The sequence below is a fragment of the Meles meles genome, chromosome X (genome assembly GCF_922984935.1).
Source record: "Meles meles chromosome X, mMelMel3.1 paternal haplotype, whole genome shotgun sequence".
Lineage (NCBI taxonomy): Eukaryota > Metazoa > Chordata > Mammalia > Carnivora > Mustelidae > Meles > Meles meles.
This window is the reverse complement of record NC_060087.1, coordinates 78,102,554-78,119,110: the sequence shown is the minus strand read 5'-3', so window position 1 is coordinate 78,119,110 and position 16,557 is coordinate 78,102,554. Positions and strand designations below refer to the sequence as shown.

Genomic DNA, 16,557 nt, shown 5'->3' with positions numbered 1-16,557 from the left:
GAGCATAACAAATAACATGGAGGACATGGGGAGATAGAAAGGAGAAGGGAGTTGAGGGAAACTGGAAGGGGAGGTGAACCATGAGAGAGTATGGACTCTGAAAAACAACGTGAGGGTCTTGAAGGGGGGGTGGGAGGTTGGGGGAACAAGGTGGTGGGTACTATGGAGGGCATATATTGCATGGAGCACTGGGTTTGGTGCAAAAACAATGAATACCGTTACGCTGAAATTAAAAATAAATAAATAAATAAGAAAGATCAGGGTCCTTGATTTAGAATAGAATTTATTTAAATGAAAGTAAGGAAAAGCGGGAAGAGAGAATGGAGAGAAGAGGAAGAGAAGGTGGGAAGGAAGGAGGATAGTTAAGAGAAAATGAAGTGGGTGGAGAATGAGCTAAAAATATGATAGTGGATAGCTGCATACCCAGAAGAAATACTTCTGTCCCTTAAAAATAAGGGAGAGATCAACCTAAAGACAATTAACAGAACATTTGCTTAAGGAATATAATAACCTGGTACAAAGTATGGATTATTTTAAGAAAAACCTAGAAGAAAATAACTACTACTTGAACTAAGTAATTCATTGAAATTCAGGTTATCAAAAGGGGTATCTTTTACCCCATCTCATCTCCTATTCATCATTCCTTAAAATTCTCCCCTGTGGGGCGCCTGGGTGGCTCAGTGGTTTAAAATTCTCCCCTGTGCTGGCTACGGTGAACCCCTCAGTATTTGGCTATCTCCCTGACACAGTGGCTCACTTTGCTCCTCTATCTATAAAACCATCCATTCCCTCAAACAGAGTACTCTAAAGAAACATAGTCTTTAAATCTTCCATTTGTCACTTCCACTATCTGCTTTGGTAGATGTACCCTATCCACTATCTTTGGTCCTTATACTCGAGCAAATATTTCTTTCCAAAAGATTCAAAAAATCCAGTTTTCAGTCCTAGTCTCCATTCTGACTTCCAATTACATATTCTAATAAATTTGTTAAAATTTTCTCTTCTGCCCTGGAAGTATTTTCTCTGTGTGACATATTTCACTTAGCATAATGCTTAGAGGTCCATCTGCGTTGTCATAAATAAAAGGATTTCCTCCTTTTCTATGCCTGAGTAATATTCCTCTGTGTGTGTGTGTGTGTGTGTAACTTTTTAATCTATTCATTCATCAATAGACATGTAGATTGCTTCCATGTCTTGGCTATTGTAAAAATAAAATGCTGCAATAAAAACAGAAATGGATATGCAGGTATCTCTTCAATATAGTGATTTCATTTCCTTCAGAGATATACTCTGGAGTGTGACGGCTCAATCACCCAGGAGTTCTATTTTAATTTTTTAAGGAATCACAACACTGTTTTCCAGAATTGCGGCACCAATTTACATCCCCACCAACAGTTTACAAGGGTCTCTTTTCTCCACATCCTCACCAGCACTTATTATCTCTTATCTTTTTTATAATAGTGATTCCAATTGATGTGAGGTGCTATCTCATTACAGTTTTGATTTGCAGGTCCCTGATAATTACCAATATCGAGCACCTTTTCATGTACCTGTTGTCTACTGGAGTATCTTCTCTGGAAAAAAAAAATGTCTTTTCGGGATGCCTGGGTGGCTCAGTTGGTTAAGCTGCTGCCTTTGGCTCAGGTCATGATCCCAGGGTCCTGGGATGGAGTCCCATATCAGGCTCCTTGCTCAGCGGAGAACCTGCTTCTCTATCTGCCTCTGCCTGCTGCTCTGCCTGCTTGTGCTCTCTCTCTCCGACAAATAAATAAATAAATAAAATCTTTAAAAAATGTCTTTTCAAGTGTTTTGCTAATTTTTTTAGTAAAATTATTTGGTTTTCTACTCTTAAGTTGTAGGAGTTCTTTATATGTGTTGGACATTAACAATTATCAGATTTGTGGTTTGTAAATATTTTCTCCCATACTGTAGGCTGCCTTTTCACTCTGCTATTTCTTGTGCTGTACAGGAAGCTTAGTTTGATGTAATCCCTCTTGTTTATTTTTGCTTTTAGTGTCAAATCAAGACAATATTTCCAAGATCAATGTCAAGGAGCTTTACCCTTGTTTTCTTCTAGGACTTTTATGATTTCATGACTTACATTTAAGCCTTTAAAAATCCACTTCAAATTAATTTTTGTGAGTGGTATAAGATTAAGGTTCTAGTTTCATTCTTCTGCATGTGACTATCCAGTTTTCCCAGCACAATTTATTGAAAGTATCAACCTTTCCTCCACTCAGTATTCTTAGCTACTTTATCCAGTATTATTTGACTATATATGTATAGGTTTATTTCCAGGCTCTCAGTTCTGTTCTACTGATCTACATACCATAACGTTTTGAACTATAATTCTGTAATATAGCTTGCTATCACGAGTTATGATGCCTCCATCTTTGTTCTTTCCTGGGATTTTCTTGGTGATTTGTGGTTCATCATGTTTTCATATGAATTTTAGGATTTTTTTTTCTATTTCTGTAAAAAATGTTACTGAAATCATGATAGAAATTATATTTTATATATAGATCATTTTGGGTGGTATGAACATTTTAACAAAATAATTCTTCCAATCCATGAACATGAAATATCTTTCCATTTACTTGTGTCTTTTTCAATTTCTGTCATCAGTCTTAGAGATTTCAGGTTACAGATCTTTCACCTCCTTAAATTTATGCCTAAGTATTGTACTGCTTTTAATGCTATTGTGAGACTGTTTCTTTTTCAGATATTTTGTTGTTACTATACAGAAACACAAATGTTTATCTAATGTTAATTTTGTATCCTGCAAATTTACTGAATTTGCTTATTCTAACAGTTTTTTGATGGAGTCTTTATGATTTTCTCTATTTGAGATTATGTCATCTGCAAACAATTTTACTTCTCCCTTTCCAATTTAGATGCATTTTATTTTATTTAATTTCATGCTTCATTGTTCTGATTAGGACTACCAGTACTAGGTTGAATAGGAATGGAAAGAATGGACACCCTTCCCTTATTCCTGATCTTGGAGGAAAAGCTTTCCATCTTTCACCATTTAGTATGATATTCGCTGTATGCTTATCACTTATGGCCTTTAACATGTTGGAAATATGTTCTTTCTATACCCAAACTGTTGAGAGGTTTATATCATGAATGAATGTTGAATTTTGTCAAATGTTTGTCCTGCATCTATTGACGTGATCATATGGGTTGTATCTTTCATTCTATTAATGTGATATATCCCATTTATTAATTTACATATATTAAACTATCTTCGCATCACAGATCTGAATCATACTTGATCATGGTGTATGACCCTTTTGGTGAACTGTTAAATTCAATTTGCTAGCTGTTGTTGATAAATTTTGCATTCATATTCATCAGGTATACTGGTCTGTACTTTTCTTGTAGTGTTCTTACCTGGTTTTGCTATCAGGGTAATGCTGGTGTCATAAAATAAGATTGGGAATATTCCTTCATCTTCCCATTTTTCAAAGCACTTTGGAAAGATTGGTGTTAATTCTTTTTTAAATGTTTGGCAAAGTTCATGAGTGAAAGCATCTGAGCCTAGACTTTTCTTTGTTGAGAGGTTTTTGATTACTGCCTCAATCTCCTTAGTCACTATGGTCTGCTCAGATATCTTATTTCATCATACTTCAGCCTTGTTCATTTGTATGTTACTCAGAATTTATCCATTTCTTCTAGGCTGTGCAATTAGTTAGCATAAAATTGTTCATAGCAGTCTCATAATCCTTTGTATTTCTCTGGCGTCAGATGTAATGTCTCCTATTTCATCTATAATTTTTTTTTTATGTAGCTCTTCTTTTTTCCTTGGATTTAGTTTAGCTAAAAGGTTGTCGATTTTATCTTTCCAAAGAACTAACTCTTAGTTTTATTGCTCTTTTCTATTGTTTTCTTAATCTTGGTTTCATTTATTTCTGTTCCACTCTTTATTATAATATCCTTCCATCTGCTGACTTTGGCCTTAGTTCTTTATTTTTCTCTAGTACCCTGAGATGTGAAGATCAGTTATTTGAGATTTTTTTCCCCTGGATGTATGTATTTATTCCCAAATTCCCTGTTAGAAATGTTTAAATTCCATCCCGTAAGTTTTGTCTCAACAAATATTTTTTATTTCATTTTTTAAAAAGCTTTCTGTCATTCATTAGTTGTTCAGGAGTGTGCTGCTTAATTTCCATGTATTTGATTTCTAGTTCCATACCACTGTGGTCAGAAAAGATACTTGGGGTGGCTTGTGCCAACCTGCCAGATAAGTGGCTACATGGCATCACCCTTCACTGCAGCCCTGTTCAGGCTGCGGCACCTGGAATCTGCTGCAGTTCCCATGGCTGGTAGGGCAGCTCAAGACAGTTCCCATGGACTGCCTGGATATACAGAAATGTTTAGAGGTAAGTGTATCAGATCACATGTACAGAATAGCAGTTATGGCTCTGGTTCCCAAAGATAAGCATCTTAACAAAGACCAGAAGCTATGAAACAGCTAACCCAGCTGAGATCCCAGAGGATCTCAGAAAGGAACTTTATGAACTTTGGGAAGAGTATGAGGTCCAATCCAGTACAGAAGTCAAATCTGTGAAGCAGCTTGAGCAATGTGAGAGGATTTTTCAGACTGAGTATGAAGACTTGAAAACAAAACTGGGAGGCTGTAGGACTTCTGTAATTCCACAGCAGGAAAATTCAGTCACCCTAAGATAGTCCAACTTGTTTCTGACCTTGAGGAAAGAAAGAATTACTATCATAGCTGCCACCACCAGTGAGACACCCTCCTGCTATGGTCTCTATGTTGCTACACTCAAATGATGACCATTTTATTTTTCCATTTCGTGGTATTGTTTTGCCACTATTGGTTTGTTGATTCCCCAGATATGAGTCTATTCATTTGCAATTGCCTGGACTACAGTAAGAAATGAGATACAATCTGGATAATAAAAGCAGCTATGGAACAGGATGTGGTCCTGAAAATGCCATGGATGCAGATTGAGGGCAGTGCAGGGAGGTTTTCTAAACTAAATACATTTTTAAATTAAAAAAAAAAAAGATACCTGGTATGATTTTAATCTTCTTAAATTTGCTACTACTTTTGTTATCTGTCATATGACCTATCCTGGAGATCGTTACATGTGCACCTGGAAAGATTATGTATTCGCTGCTATTGTATGAAATGTTCTATGTATTTCTTTTTTTTTTAAGATTTTATTTATCTGACAGAGAAAAGAGACCACAAGTAGGCAGAGAGGCAAGCAGAGAGAGAGGGGAAAGCAGACTCTCTGCTGAGCAGAAAGCCCAATGAGGGGCTTGATCCCAGGTCCCTGAGATCATGAGCTGAGCTGAAGGCAGAGGGTTAACCCACTGAGCCACCCAGGCACCCCATGAAATGTTCTATTTATTTCTATCATGTCCATTTGGCCTATATAGTGCTGTTCGAATCTCCTATTTCCTTATCGATTCTTCGTTTGGATAGTCTATCCATTGTTGAAACTGGGTATTAAAGTCCACAACTATTACCGAATTGCCATTTTTTGTGTTTTTTTGTGTGTTTTTGTTGTTGTTGTTGTTTTGTTTTGTTTTTTTCTTTTAGTTCTATTAGTATTTATATTTGTATGTTTAGGTTTCCTAATGTTGGGTACATAATTATTTAAAATTGTTGTATCTTCTTGATTAAATCACCCTTTTATCATATCCTGATGTTCTTTTCCTCTTTTATGCTTTAATTCTATTTTGTCTAAGTATAGCAAAACCTGCTTTCTTTGGGTTATCATTTGCTTGAAATATCTCTTTACATCTCCTCACTTGCAATCTATTTGCATACTTAAAGCTAAAGTTACTCTCTTGTGAGTCTCAGATCCAGTGGTGATAAACTCCTTCAGCTTTGTTTAACAAAATATTTTTTCTTCATTTCTGAAAAAAAAAGGCTTGCCAGGTGTAACCGTTTTTGAATGACAGTTTCTTTCCTTCAATATTTTGAATATACTATCCCACCATTTCCCACCATTTCCTGGCCTGCCATGCTTCTCTTGAGAAATCCACTGATAGTCCTGTAGACTTTCTTCACTCTTCCTTTTTGTTTTTACTCCTGTGATTACATAATTTCAAATGATCTTTCAGTACACTCATTCTTTCTTCTGCCTGAGCAAGTGTGGTATAAATTTTCTATTGAATTCTTCCGTTCAGTTATTTTATCCTTCGTCTCTAGGATTTGTTTGGTTCTCTTTGATGGTTACTATTCTTTGTTGAACTTCTCATTTTGTTCATGTATTATTTTCCAAATTTTGTTTAGTTGTCTTGCTGTGTGTTCTTGTAGTTCACTAAAATTCTTTAAGAGGACTACTATGAATCTGTTTTCAGAAAGTTCACAGATTTCCATGTCTTTAGGGTCAGTTATTGGATCCTTATTAGATTCCTTTGATGGTAGAATTTTTACCTTATATATTGTGATTCCTGGTTCAGTGGGATTAGAGTCTGTGCTTTTTGGTCAGGCATGGTCTCTACTGAGGTGCCCCTCACTTCTGGTGGAACTACAGACTGTGCTCCATGATTGAGAAGGGTAACTGGCTGGGATCCCTGCCTCAGTGAGGCCACAGGCTGTGTTCTGCAATCAGACAGGGTAATGGGCTATACTCCACCACTGGGTGGGGCTACAGGCTCACTCTATAGCTTGCTGTCACTGTAGGTTGGGCTCCAAGCCTGTCCAGGGTGACTCTCCAGGGTACCTGGGTGTACAGGGCCAGAGTGTATGCTCAACAGCTGGGCAGGGATGTTGCTTGGCTCCCTGCCCAGACAGAAGTATATAATGAGCTCCACAGCTACCTGGGCTCTCTGGTCAGGCTTCTTGGACAGGTAAAACTGGAGACTATGCTCAGCAGTTTGTACATGTCTATAAATCTGCTTCACTGTCCCGCAAGAAAGTAGAACAGGCTGATGCAGCCTGTTGACTAAGGAGAACCAAATCAGGCAAAACTGCCAGTTGAACTCCTGGACATATGGGGCCACGAAGTTGGCTCTAAAGATGGTCAGAAACACTGGGTAGGCTCTCTACCTGGGTACTGCTTACGAGTAGGAATGAAATCTGTCAAGATCTGAGGGCTGGTGGGTTTAAGCTTCATCCCCATTCTCCATGTCTGTCTTATCCCTCCAAGAGATTCCCCCAGTGATCTCCATAAGGTAATCTGGGGAAGGACAATATGGTCAGACCACAGCTGTTTCCTTACCCTTCTAATGTGGTCCTTCTTGGTCTCTGTGGACTAGGAAAGTGTATTAACATCATCCCTGGGTCTGGGATTTTCACAATGGTGTATTCTCTATAGCTAGTGGCTAGAGAGACTGAAGCTGGAACAACTTATGTCAGTCAGCTTGACTGGAAAACTTTCCTGTACTAGTTTCTGGTCTCCTTGTTTGTGCCTTTAACACCAGTTTATGGGTCCGTTTCTCATAATAAAATAAAACACAAAGGAATATAAAAGAAACAGATTATATTAAAATAGTTAATAAACTTTTTAAAAGTGACATTAACAATAGATATGCATCTTGATTAAAGCATTACAAAATAAGATCTAGTGGTAGCTTTAATAACTAGTGTAATTTTGAAGTATTAAAGACTTTAATATTTCAAGATACCTCTCTCAAATGTAATATGATACGAAAATATTTATTATTTCTATTAGCGAAAAGTTAGAGGTACTATTAATACTACTTTGGTATGTTACCTACATTGCTAATCAAATGAAATACTAAATGTTAATTTAAAGTTAAAAAAATTAAATAAAAGGGACGCCTGAGTGGCTCAGTTGGTTAAGTGGCTGCCTTCGGCTCTGGTCATGATCCCAGCGTCCTGGGATCAAGTCCCATATCAGGCTCCTTGCTCGGCAGGGAGCCTGCCTCTCCCTCTGCCTCTGCCTACCTCTCTGCCTACTTGTGATCTTTCTCTCTCTGTCTAAATAAAAATTAAAAAAATAAACTTACAGTTAATTTAAAGTTAAACATATAAAGATACAGTATTTTTCATATCTAAGTTCGGGAGCCTCTGAATTCTATTAATCCCCAAAGGGGGGATTTGAATCCCTGGTTAAAAACCACTGCTCAATACATATCTTTGTAAATTATTCTGCAGTTATATTACATTGCCTTCTATGTTAATCATCCTATTTTCTATATATGTTTTGTGAATATGACCATAATCTCCCTAGCAACACAATTTCCTCAGCATTTAAGAATCATTTACATGCACTAACATTCTAAAGTAAAACATACTTTTATTTTTCCCTTAACATTTGAATCAATTTTTTGCAAGTGCTAGTTTCATTTCTTTGTCAATGTTCTATATGTAAGTAAGCCTATAAATATTTGATTTTTAACCCAGTAGTCTGAAAACACTGTTTTCAGATTTTTTTTCCTCCATAGATCAAATTGAAATTACACTGACATAGACTTTCAAAGCTGAAATAATAACTCTAAGAATCACAAAAATTTAGTTCACATTATTTGGACCTAACTCATAATTATATATATTAAAAGCTCCTCAACAAGCTCAGAATATGGTATACTTTTTATTAAAATGTTTCCATGTGTTCCTGTATTTTAGGACATCTCAACATCTTCCACACAATGAAATCAGTTCCTAGCTTAAATTTATATATTTCAAAATAAGGGAAACATTGGTATTCTTATTAATAAACTGATACTTGGGCTTGTCCTTGCTGATTAAACTAGATAGATAGATAGATAGAGTTTTTTAAATAAGATATTCATCCTGCTAAGTAACTAAAATATATTAGTTGTCTGGTTGGAAAGAGCCTATTGACCTATACTGGAGAGATAATACTAGTGTTAAATCTCTGGGAAGCAATGTGTCCTTAATTGTTTTTTGTTGTATTTGTTGTTATGAGGAGAAAAACATCTCCCGTGAGCAATATACTATGATTATGCATGGATAGAATTTAGCACTGTAATCAAACAGAACTTACAACAAAGTTAATCTGATGATACATATTTAATGCTATGCATTATCAGTGTACTACATGGTAATTAGAAATAAATTGTAAACAGCTCCTGCGAATGGCAAATTGGTGTTACTTTTGCATCACTGAAGCAAATGTTTCTGGGATGGGAGGGAAAAAAAAGCAGTAGTAATTTTAGTCTTTTCTCTTGCCTCAGAAAAGCAGTCACCTTTGTGTTCTGGCAAACTGAGTAATGTTTCAACCCAGGACCTTCCTCCTTACCAAAAGACACTCAGAGGTTTGATTTGTCTGGATAAATATACTACTAACTTCAATACCTCACACTAAGTTACGTATCATCTGTGAATTCTAATCACATATACTATTAAATTACATGTTAAGTTGTTTTCTCCTACAAGCAGAATGAAAGAAATGTTTTTTGACTGAGCAAGGTAAGGAATGAGAGGAAATTTCAGAGAGCCTGGCATTGAGAAGAAAAGCAGTCTGGCTTGAAAAAAAAGTCCTCAGTGGTATGCTTTCAACAAAAAGAAGGCACAAAATTTGTGGGGCAAAGGATGCAAGGGGTAAAACACATGAATAGTTGGGGGAAAAAAAGAAAGAGATAAAGGCTTAGAAAAGTGAATGAAAGCCTAGAAAAAAAGAAGAGATGATATAAGCCCAGTTCAACCCAATTCACAGCAAACGGGAATTACATGGATGCATCTGGTATAACATGCACTAAAGGAGCCTGGCAGGATCTATACTTTATCATTCTCCATCACTCATCTTCCCAAATAATACTGTGATTTCAAAATCACTTGCTTTAACTGCATAGTGGGTATAATTAAACCAGCAAATTCAAGAATTTATACATAATTTATTGTCATCTCCAAATTGAAAGCAATCCATTCCTCCAAACTGGACCAGGCTTACCCAATTTAAAGAGAAACAAATAGGTACTGTTTATGCTACAAAATAAAGTGAAACAGAAAAAGAATCCCACATAATAAATGTCTCTCTATATATTTTAAAAGCTTATTGCAAAAAAATAAAAAAAAAGCTTGTTGCATATTAGAAGGACATTCATAAGTGAGAATCTTTCTCTGGTTCTTACATTCCCTGAAGAGTTGAAAATATTACTTAAAAAATAATGTTTTGAATGTTACTGCCAAATAAAGACCACGGCAGCATTATAAATAATTGCATTCTTTTTACTTTACCAAAGTATGTGAAGGAAAAGCTATATAGTTTTCACGGGTAAAAATAAATGGCTAAATTGATTAATTATTCAAAATATGATTCTATTTTACTATAATTTAATTACAGAGAAAAGACTAAAAAGGTCAGAAATTTCTTTGTCTCTCTGTATCTTAAAATTAAACTGTCCAATTGAAAAAAGAGGGAAAACTAAACCTTGTTTAGGCTTCATTCCACACGCATTCTGACTATTTGTGCAAAGAATCATGGGACTTAGACGGGCAGAACAAATTTGATCAGCTCTCCATCTCTACTCAGAGAAACGTGAACTTGCTAGTTGGACAGAAAAATATTTCTTTTTAAAAACTTTTCCATAGGGAGATTTATCAAAGTGTTACTCTTACTGAGATTAAAGCGTAACTCTTATTGAGATTAACATAAATATGTCATGAAAATAAAGAGCCTACATAAACCCATTAAACCTTAGCCCTAGAAAATAAATTTCTATTTATCTAAATTTATAACATAATATCTACATTTAAAACATCTACCTGAGGTAATCTGTAATGCAAGCTTACATTACAAAATGGAGGAACTTCCATATAGACATAGCCTGCTCAAATGATAGACACTTAACAGACATTCGTACTCTGAAATTTAGATAGTCTAAGGGCAATATGGTAAAATTCTCACAGCATAAACTACTGTCTTTTAAAATCAAAGCAACCTTTATGGCTTAAAAACAAAAACCAAAAAACCTTACAATGACTATGCCTTTATAAGTAAAATCTTCACAGTTCTTCCTTCCAGAAATTAAACTAGACAGGAACAGACATATCAAGAATTGTAATAACATGTTAGATCTTGTACTGTGCTTTATTCTACAGAGTACATCATTTGGTTTAATACATTTGTATTCTCAGACATGGAAAGAGAGATTTAGCAAGCTAAATAACTGGCTCATGGAAGGCAGGATAATGGAACAGAACAGAAAAAGCAACAGATTTGGAACTATGAGAGATCTTGTTCCAAATTCCAGCTCTGCTACTCTGCCACTTACCATCTACGTGATACTGGGCACTCTCCTTAAGCCTCGGTTTTCTTTTCTGCAACATGAGGACAATAGTATGTACCTCATAGGATTGTTGTTAATAGGATTCAATGAGATAAAATATATAAAGGGCTTGACACAATTCCTAGTACATGTTATGTGCCTAATAAAGAATAACTTTAACATCTACCAATTGGTGATTAGCAAGGTGTTTAACCTTTTGACCTTCCTGCTGTTACCTTCATAAAATTGTAGTAATAATATTTACTTAACAGAGTTGTTGTGACATGCAATTTTATGTACACTGAATGATAGGCAGAAACAAACCAAAAACATAGATCTTCTATGTTGAATACTCTTATGGGTAACAAAGCTAGATACTACTGATTCTATTACCGAAACATAGAAGAACATTTTCCCACAACTGCATTGAGAAAAAAACAAACTAGAAATACCTGAGAAAATGAATTTCAAAAGAAAAATATGCAAGTTACCTGAATTAAGGCTTCATTCAGCATGTCTTCATTAACCTCCAGAATAATATTTTTTATATCTTCATATGGCATACGATATGATCCCAGGAAAATAGCTTAAAATAAAAGTAGATTTTATTAAAAATAGAACAGTATCAAAATTTTAGAGCCCTTATAAATATCTTAGTCTCGTATTCATAGAATCAAAATATGAAATTTGTCACCAATATTAATTTAAAGTTAGGAACAAATGAATGTAGTTTCCACTTGAGAGACTGACTACACTACTCATCTAGGCAAAATGGCCTATTATTTCAGCCTCTGATGTTTCCAGGTTATACATATTTATATATAAATTAAAACCCCTACTAATAATGCTGATGACTACATGTTTAAGAATTTTAGATCAAGCTGATACAACATGACTAATGAGAGATTTTATTTCAAGTTGGTCTTTAAATTCAACATTGAATTTAATATGGCTATTGTCAGATGCATACAACACAGTACTTCTCAGGAATGACAATAAAGTTAGCAAATACAAAAAAAATCGTATCAATCTACTTTGTAAGTCTCCCACATAAGAAAAAGTGTCATCAATGTTATCTGAATTCCTGCTGAAAATCATGTGGTATACTATTAGAAGCTCTATATTTTCATAATTTTCCCTCTCAATTTTTTCTCAATTGGATATATGTTATACTGAGATAAGTCAGCAGATTACACTGACAAAAGCTTACACTAATTCAGAAAGTATTTTTTAACAACACATTCCACTTTAACTTCCACAAAACACACATTTTAATGAACATTTATATTCTTATCACCAGAACATGAATATATTCCTCTGATTATTTTTTTTTTCATCTAAAGGTCTCTATGATATCATTGGAGCTTAAAGGAAAAGCCAATCCTCACTGTCTAGGCAAATGATTACCTAGACATAAACACCAAGTGATATCTCCATAACCTAAATAAATAATGTTGACAGATATCAACTAAGATTTAAGAATTAAGATTTAAGAATTAAGATCACATTGTTTTTTTTTTTTTAAATTACTGAGCATTCATTTTATAAAGAAAATGTACTCTCAGTTAAGCAATGAACACATTCACAACTATTAGGAGACTTCTTTTCTGACAGCAACATTCCAAATCACAGGAGAATGATGATTTGTTTATTTTAATCTGATCCCTTAACAAAGGGATCTTAACAAAATAAACTCCCATGGTATTTCCTTGCATAATTACAAATGCTTGATGTGATGTAATTTCTCATGCATAGTGTTTGAGTATCCTCAGAATATAAACATAGTCTACATGGTGGTTAAAAAAAATGCTGAATTCAAAAGAGAGGGGAGAATATGCCAAAATAGAATCTAAGGCCTAATTAATTAAAGATGCATTTAACTGTCCAGCTGCTTTAGCAAAAACATATTTAATGGCTGACTGATTTGTTAAAGGCTTTAAGGTGCACTAAACACTTTAACTTTTATTTACATTTAGTTAACATAAAGTACAATACTGGTTTCAGGACCAGAATTTAATGATTCATCACTTACATACAATACCCAGTGCTTATTACAATGAGAGCCCTTTAATACCCATCAAATGTCTAACCTATGCCCTCCCTCCATCAACCGTCAGTTTGTTCTGTATTCTTGAGTCTCTTATACTTTGTTTCCCTCTCTCCTTTTTTACTTATTCCACTTCCCATATGTTCATTTGTTTTCTTTCTTAAATTCCACATATGACTAAAATTATATGGAATTTTTCTCTGATTGACTTATTTCACTTAGCATAATACATACAAGCTGCATTCACATCATTGGTAAGATTTCATTCTTTTTGATGGCTGAGTAATATCCCATTACACACACACACACACACACACACACACACACACACACACACACACAATCTTTATCCATTCATCAATCAATGGACATCTTGGCTCTCTCCTTAGTCTGGCTATTGATGATAATGTTGCTACAAACACCAGGGTGCATGTACCTCTTCAAATGTATACTTTGTGTCCTTTGGGATACAAAAGCTGGATCTTGGGGTAGTTTTCCCAACACCATTTGTTGAAGAGACTGTCTTTTCTCCATTGGATATTTGTTCCTGCTTTCTCAAAGATGCGGTGACCATATACTTGTAGGTCCATTTCTTGGTTTTCTATTCTAATCCACTGAGCTATGTGTGTAATTTTGTGCCAGTACCATACTGTCTTGACCAGTACATCTTTGCTATGTAACTTGAAATCTGGAATCGTGTTGCCTCCAGTTTTGTTTTTCTTTTTCAATATTGCTTTGCCTATTCAGGGTCCTTTGTGCTTCCATACAAATTTTAGGATTGTTTGTGAAAAATGATACTGGTATTTTGATAGGGCTTGCATTAAATGTGTAGATTGCTTTGGGTAGTATATATATTTTAACAATGTTTGTCCTCCCAATCCATGAGCATTGAATGCTTTTCCATTTCTGTGTGTCCTCTTCAATTTCTTTCATAACTGTTCCATAGTTTTCAGACTACAGATCTTTTACTTCTTTAGTTAGTTTATTCCTAGGCATCATGGTTTTTGGTGCAATTGCAAATAGGATTGGTTCCTTAATTACTTTTCTGCTGCTTCATTATTGGTGGATAGGAATGCAGTGGATTTCTCCTAGTTCATTTTAAATCCTGGAACTCTACTGAATTCATGTATTACTTCTAGCAATTTCTAGGGGAGTCGTTCAGGTTTTCTACATAGAGTATCATGTTATCTGAAAATAGTGAAAGCTTGACTTCTTCCTTGCCAATTTTGATGCTTTTTATTTCTTTCTGTTGTCTGATTAATGAGGCTAAGACTTCTAGTAGTACGTTAAACAGTAATGGTGAGAGTAGACAACCCTGTCTTGTTCCTGACCATAGAGGAAAAGCTGTTTTTCCCCACTGAGGATGTTATCACCTGTGGGTCTTTTGTATATGGCTTTTATGATATTGAGACATTTTCTACCCATCCTTACTTTGTTGATGGTTTATAATCAATAAAGGATGGCACATTTTGTCAAATGCTTTTTCTGCATCTATTGAGATCAGTGGTCCATATCCTTTCTCGCATTAGTGTGGTGTATCACAGTGATTAATTTACAAATTGAAATACTCCTGCATCCCAGGAATAAATCCCACTTGATCATGCTGAATAATGCTTTTAATGTACTACTGAATTAAATTAGCTAGTATTTTATTGAGAATTTTTGCATTCATATTCATCAGAGATATTGGCCTGTGATTCTCCTTTTTAGTACAGTCTTTGACTAGTCTTGGAATCAAGGTCATGCTGACTTTTTAGAATGACTTTGGAAGTTTTCCTTCCATTTCTATTTTTTGAAACAATTTAACTCTTCTTTAAATGTCTGGTAGAAGTCCTCTGGGAAGCCTTCTGGCCCAGGACTCCTGTTTGTTGGGAGATTTTTGATTACTGATTCAATTTCAGTGCTAGTTATGGGTCTGTTCAAGTTTTCTATTTCTTCCTGTTTCAGTTCTGGTAGTCTGTAATTTCTATGAGTTTCTGCATTTCTTTCAGATTGCCCAGTTTGTTGGCATGTAATTTTTCATAGTATTGCCTTATAATTGTTTGTATGTCTATGTTTTTGTCTCTGAGCTCTCTTTTGTCATTTGTTATTTTATCTGTTTGGTTTCTCTCTCTCTTTCTCTCTCTCCCTCTCTCTGATATGTCTGGCTAATTTTATTGAGTCTTTCAAAGTAGGAGTGCTTAGTATCATTGATCTGTTCTAATGGTTTTTGTGTTGTTTTTTCTGTATCATTGATTTCTCCTACAATCTTTATTAATAATTTTCCTTATTCTGCTGGATTTAGGCTTTATTTCCTGTTCTCTTTTTAACTGCTTTAGGTGTAAGGTTAGGGTGTGTTTGAGACTTTTCTTGTTTACTGAGGTACATTTGTATTACAATGTATTTCCTTCTTAGGACTGCCTTTGCTGCATGCCAAAGTTTTTGGAGTGTCATGTTTTCGTTTTCATTTGTTTCCATGTAATTTTTTTTTTATTTCTTCTTTAATTTCCTAGTTAACCTATTCATTCTTTAGTAGGATGTTCTTTAACCTCCATGTATTTGTGGTCTTTCTGAATTTTTTTCTTGTGATTGACTTCAAGTTTCATAGTTTTGTGGTCTGAAAATATGCATGGTATGATCTCAAATTTTTGCACTTCTTGAGGCCTCATTTGTGACCCAGGATGTATCTATTCTGGAGACTGTTCCATGTAAACTGAAAAAGAGCGTTTATTCTTCTGCTTTAGGATGAAATGTGAATGTATCTGTGAAGTCCATCTGGTCCAGTGTGTCATTCAAAGACATTGTTTCCTTATTGATTTTCCGCTTAGATGATCTGATCTTTCCACTGCTCTAAGTGGGGTGTTAAAGTTACCCACTATTATTGTATTATTATCAATGAGTTTCTTTATGCTTATTATTAATTGATTTATGTATTTGGGTGCTCCCAATTTTGGGGCATAAATATTTACAATTGCTAGATCTTCTTGATGGTAGAATCCTTTTTAATGATATAATGCTCTTCTTCATCTCTCGTTACAGTCTTTGCTTAAATATCTAGTTTTTCTGATTATATATGGCTATTCTAGCTTTCTTTTGACATCCATTAGCATGATAGATGGCTGTCCATCCCCTACTTTCAATTGCAGGTGTCTTTAAGTCTACAGTAAGTCCCTTGGAGGGAGTATATAGATAGATTTTGCTTTATTTAATCCATTCTGATATGCTGTCTTTTGATTGGAGCATTTAGTCCATTTACTTTCGGAGTGATTACTAAAAGATATTAATATAGTGCCACTGTGTTACCTGTAGATTTGGTGTTTCTGGGGATGTTCTCTGTTCCTTTCTAGTCT

The 16,557-nt window shown here is 34.9% G+C and overlaps 1 protein-coding gene across 3 annotated transcripts in view; it reads right to left on the bottom strand.

Moving 5' to 3' along the window:
* The window catches only part of DIAPH2 (diaphanous related formin 2), a 1,125,504-nt gene that overhangs the window by 614,004 nt on the left and 494,943 nt on the right, over positions 1 to 16,557 (bottom strand). For all 3 annotated transcript variants that reach the window (XM_045995095.1, XM_045995096.1, XM_045995097.1), the window contains one exon: positions 11,673 to 11,767. In XM_045995095.1, coding sequence (XP_045851051.1) covers positions 11,673 to 11,767 — 95 coding nt within the window. The remainder of the gene's footprint in view (positions 1 to 11,672; positions 11,768 to 16,557) is intronic.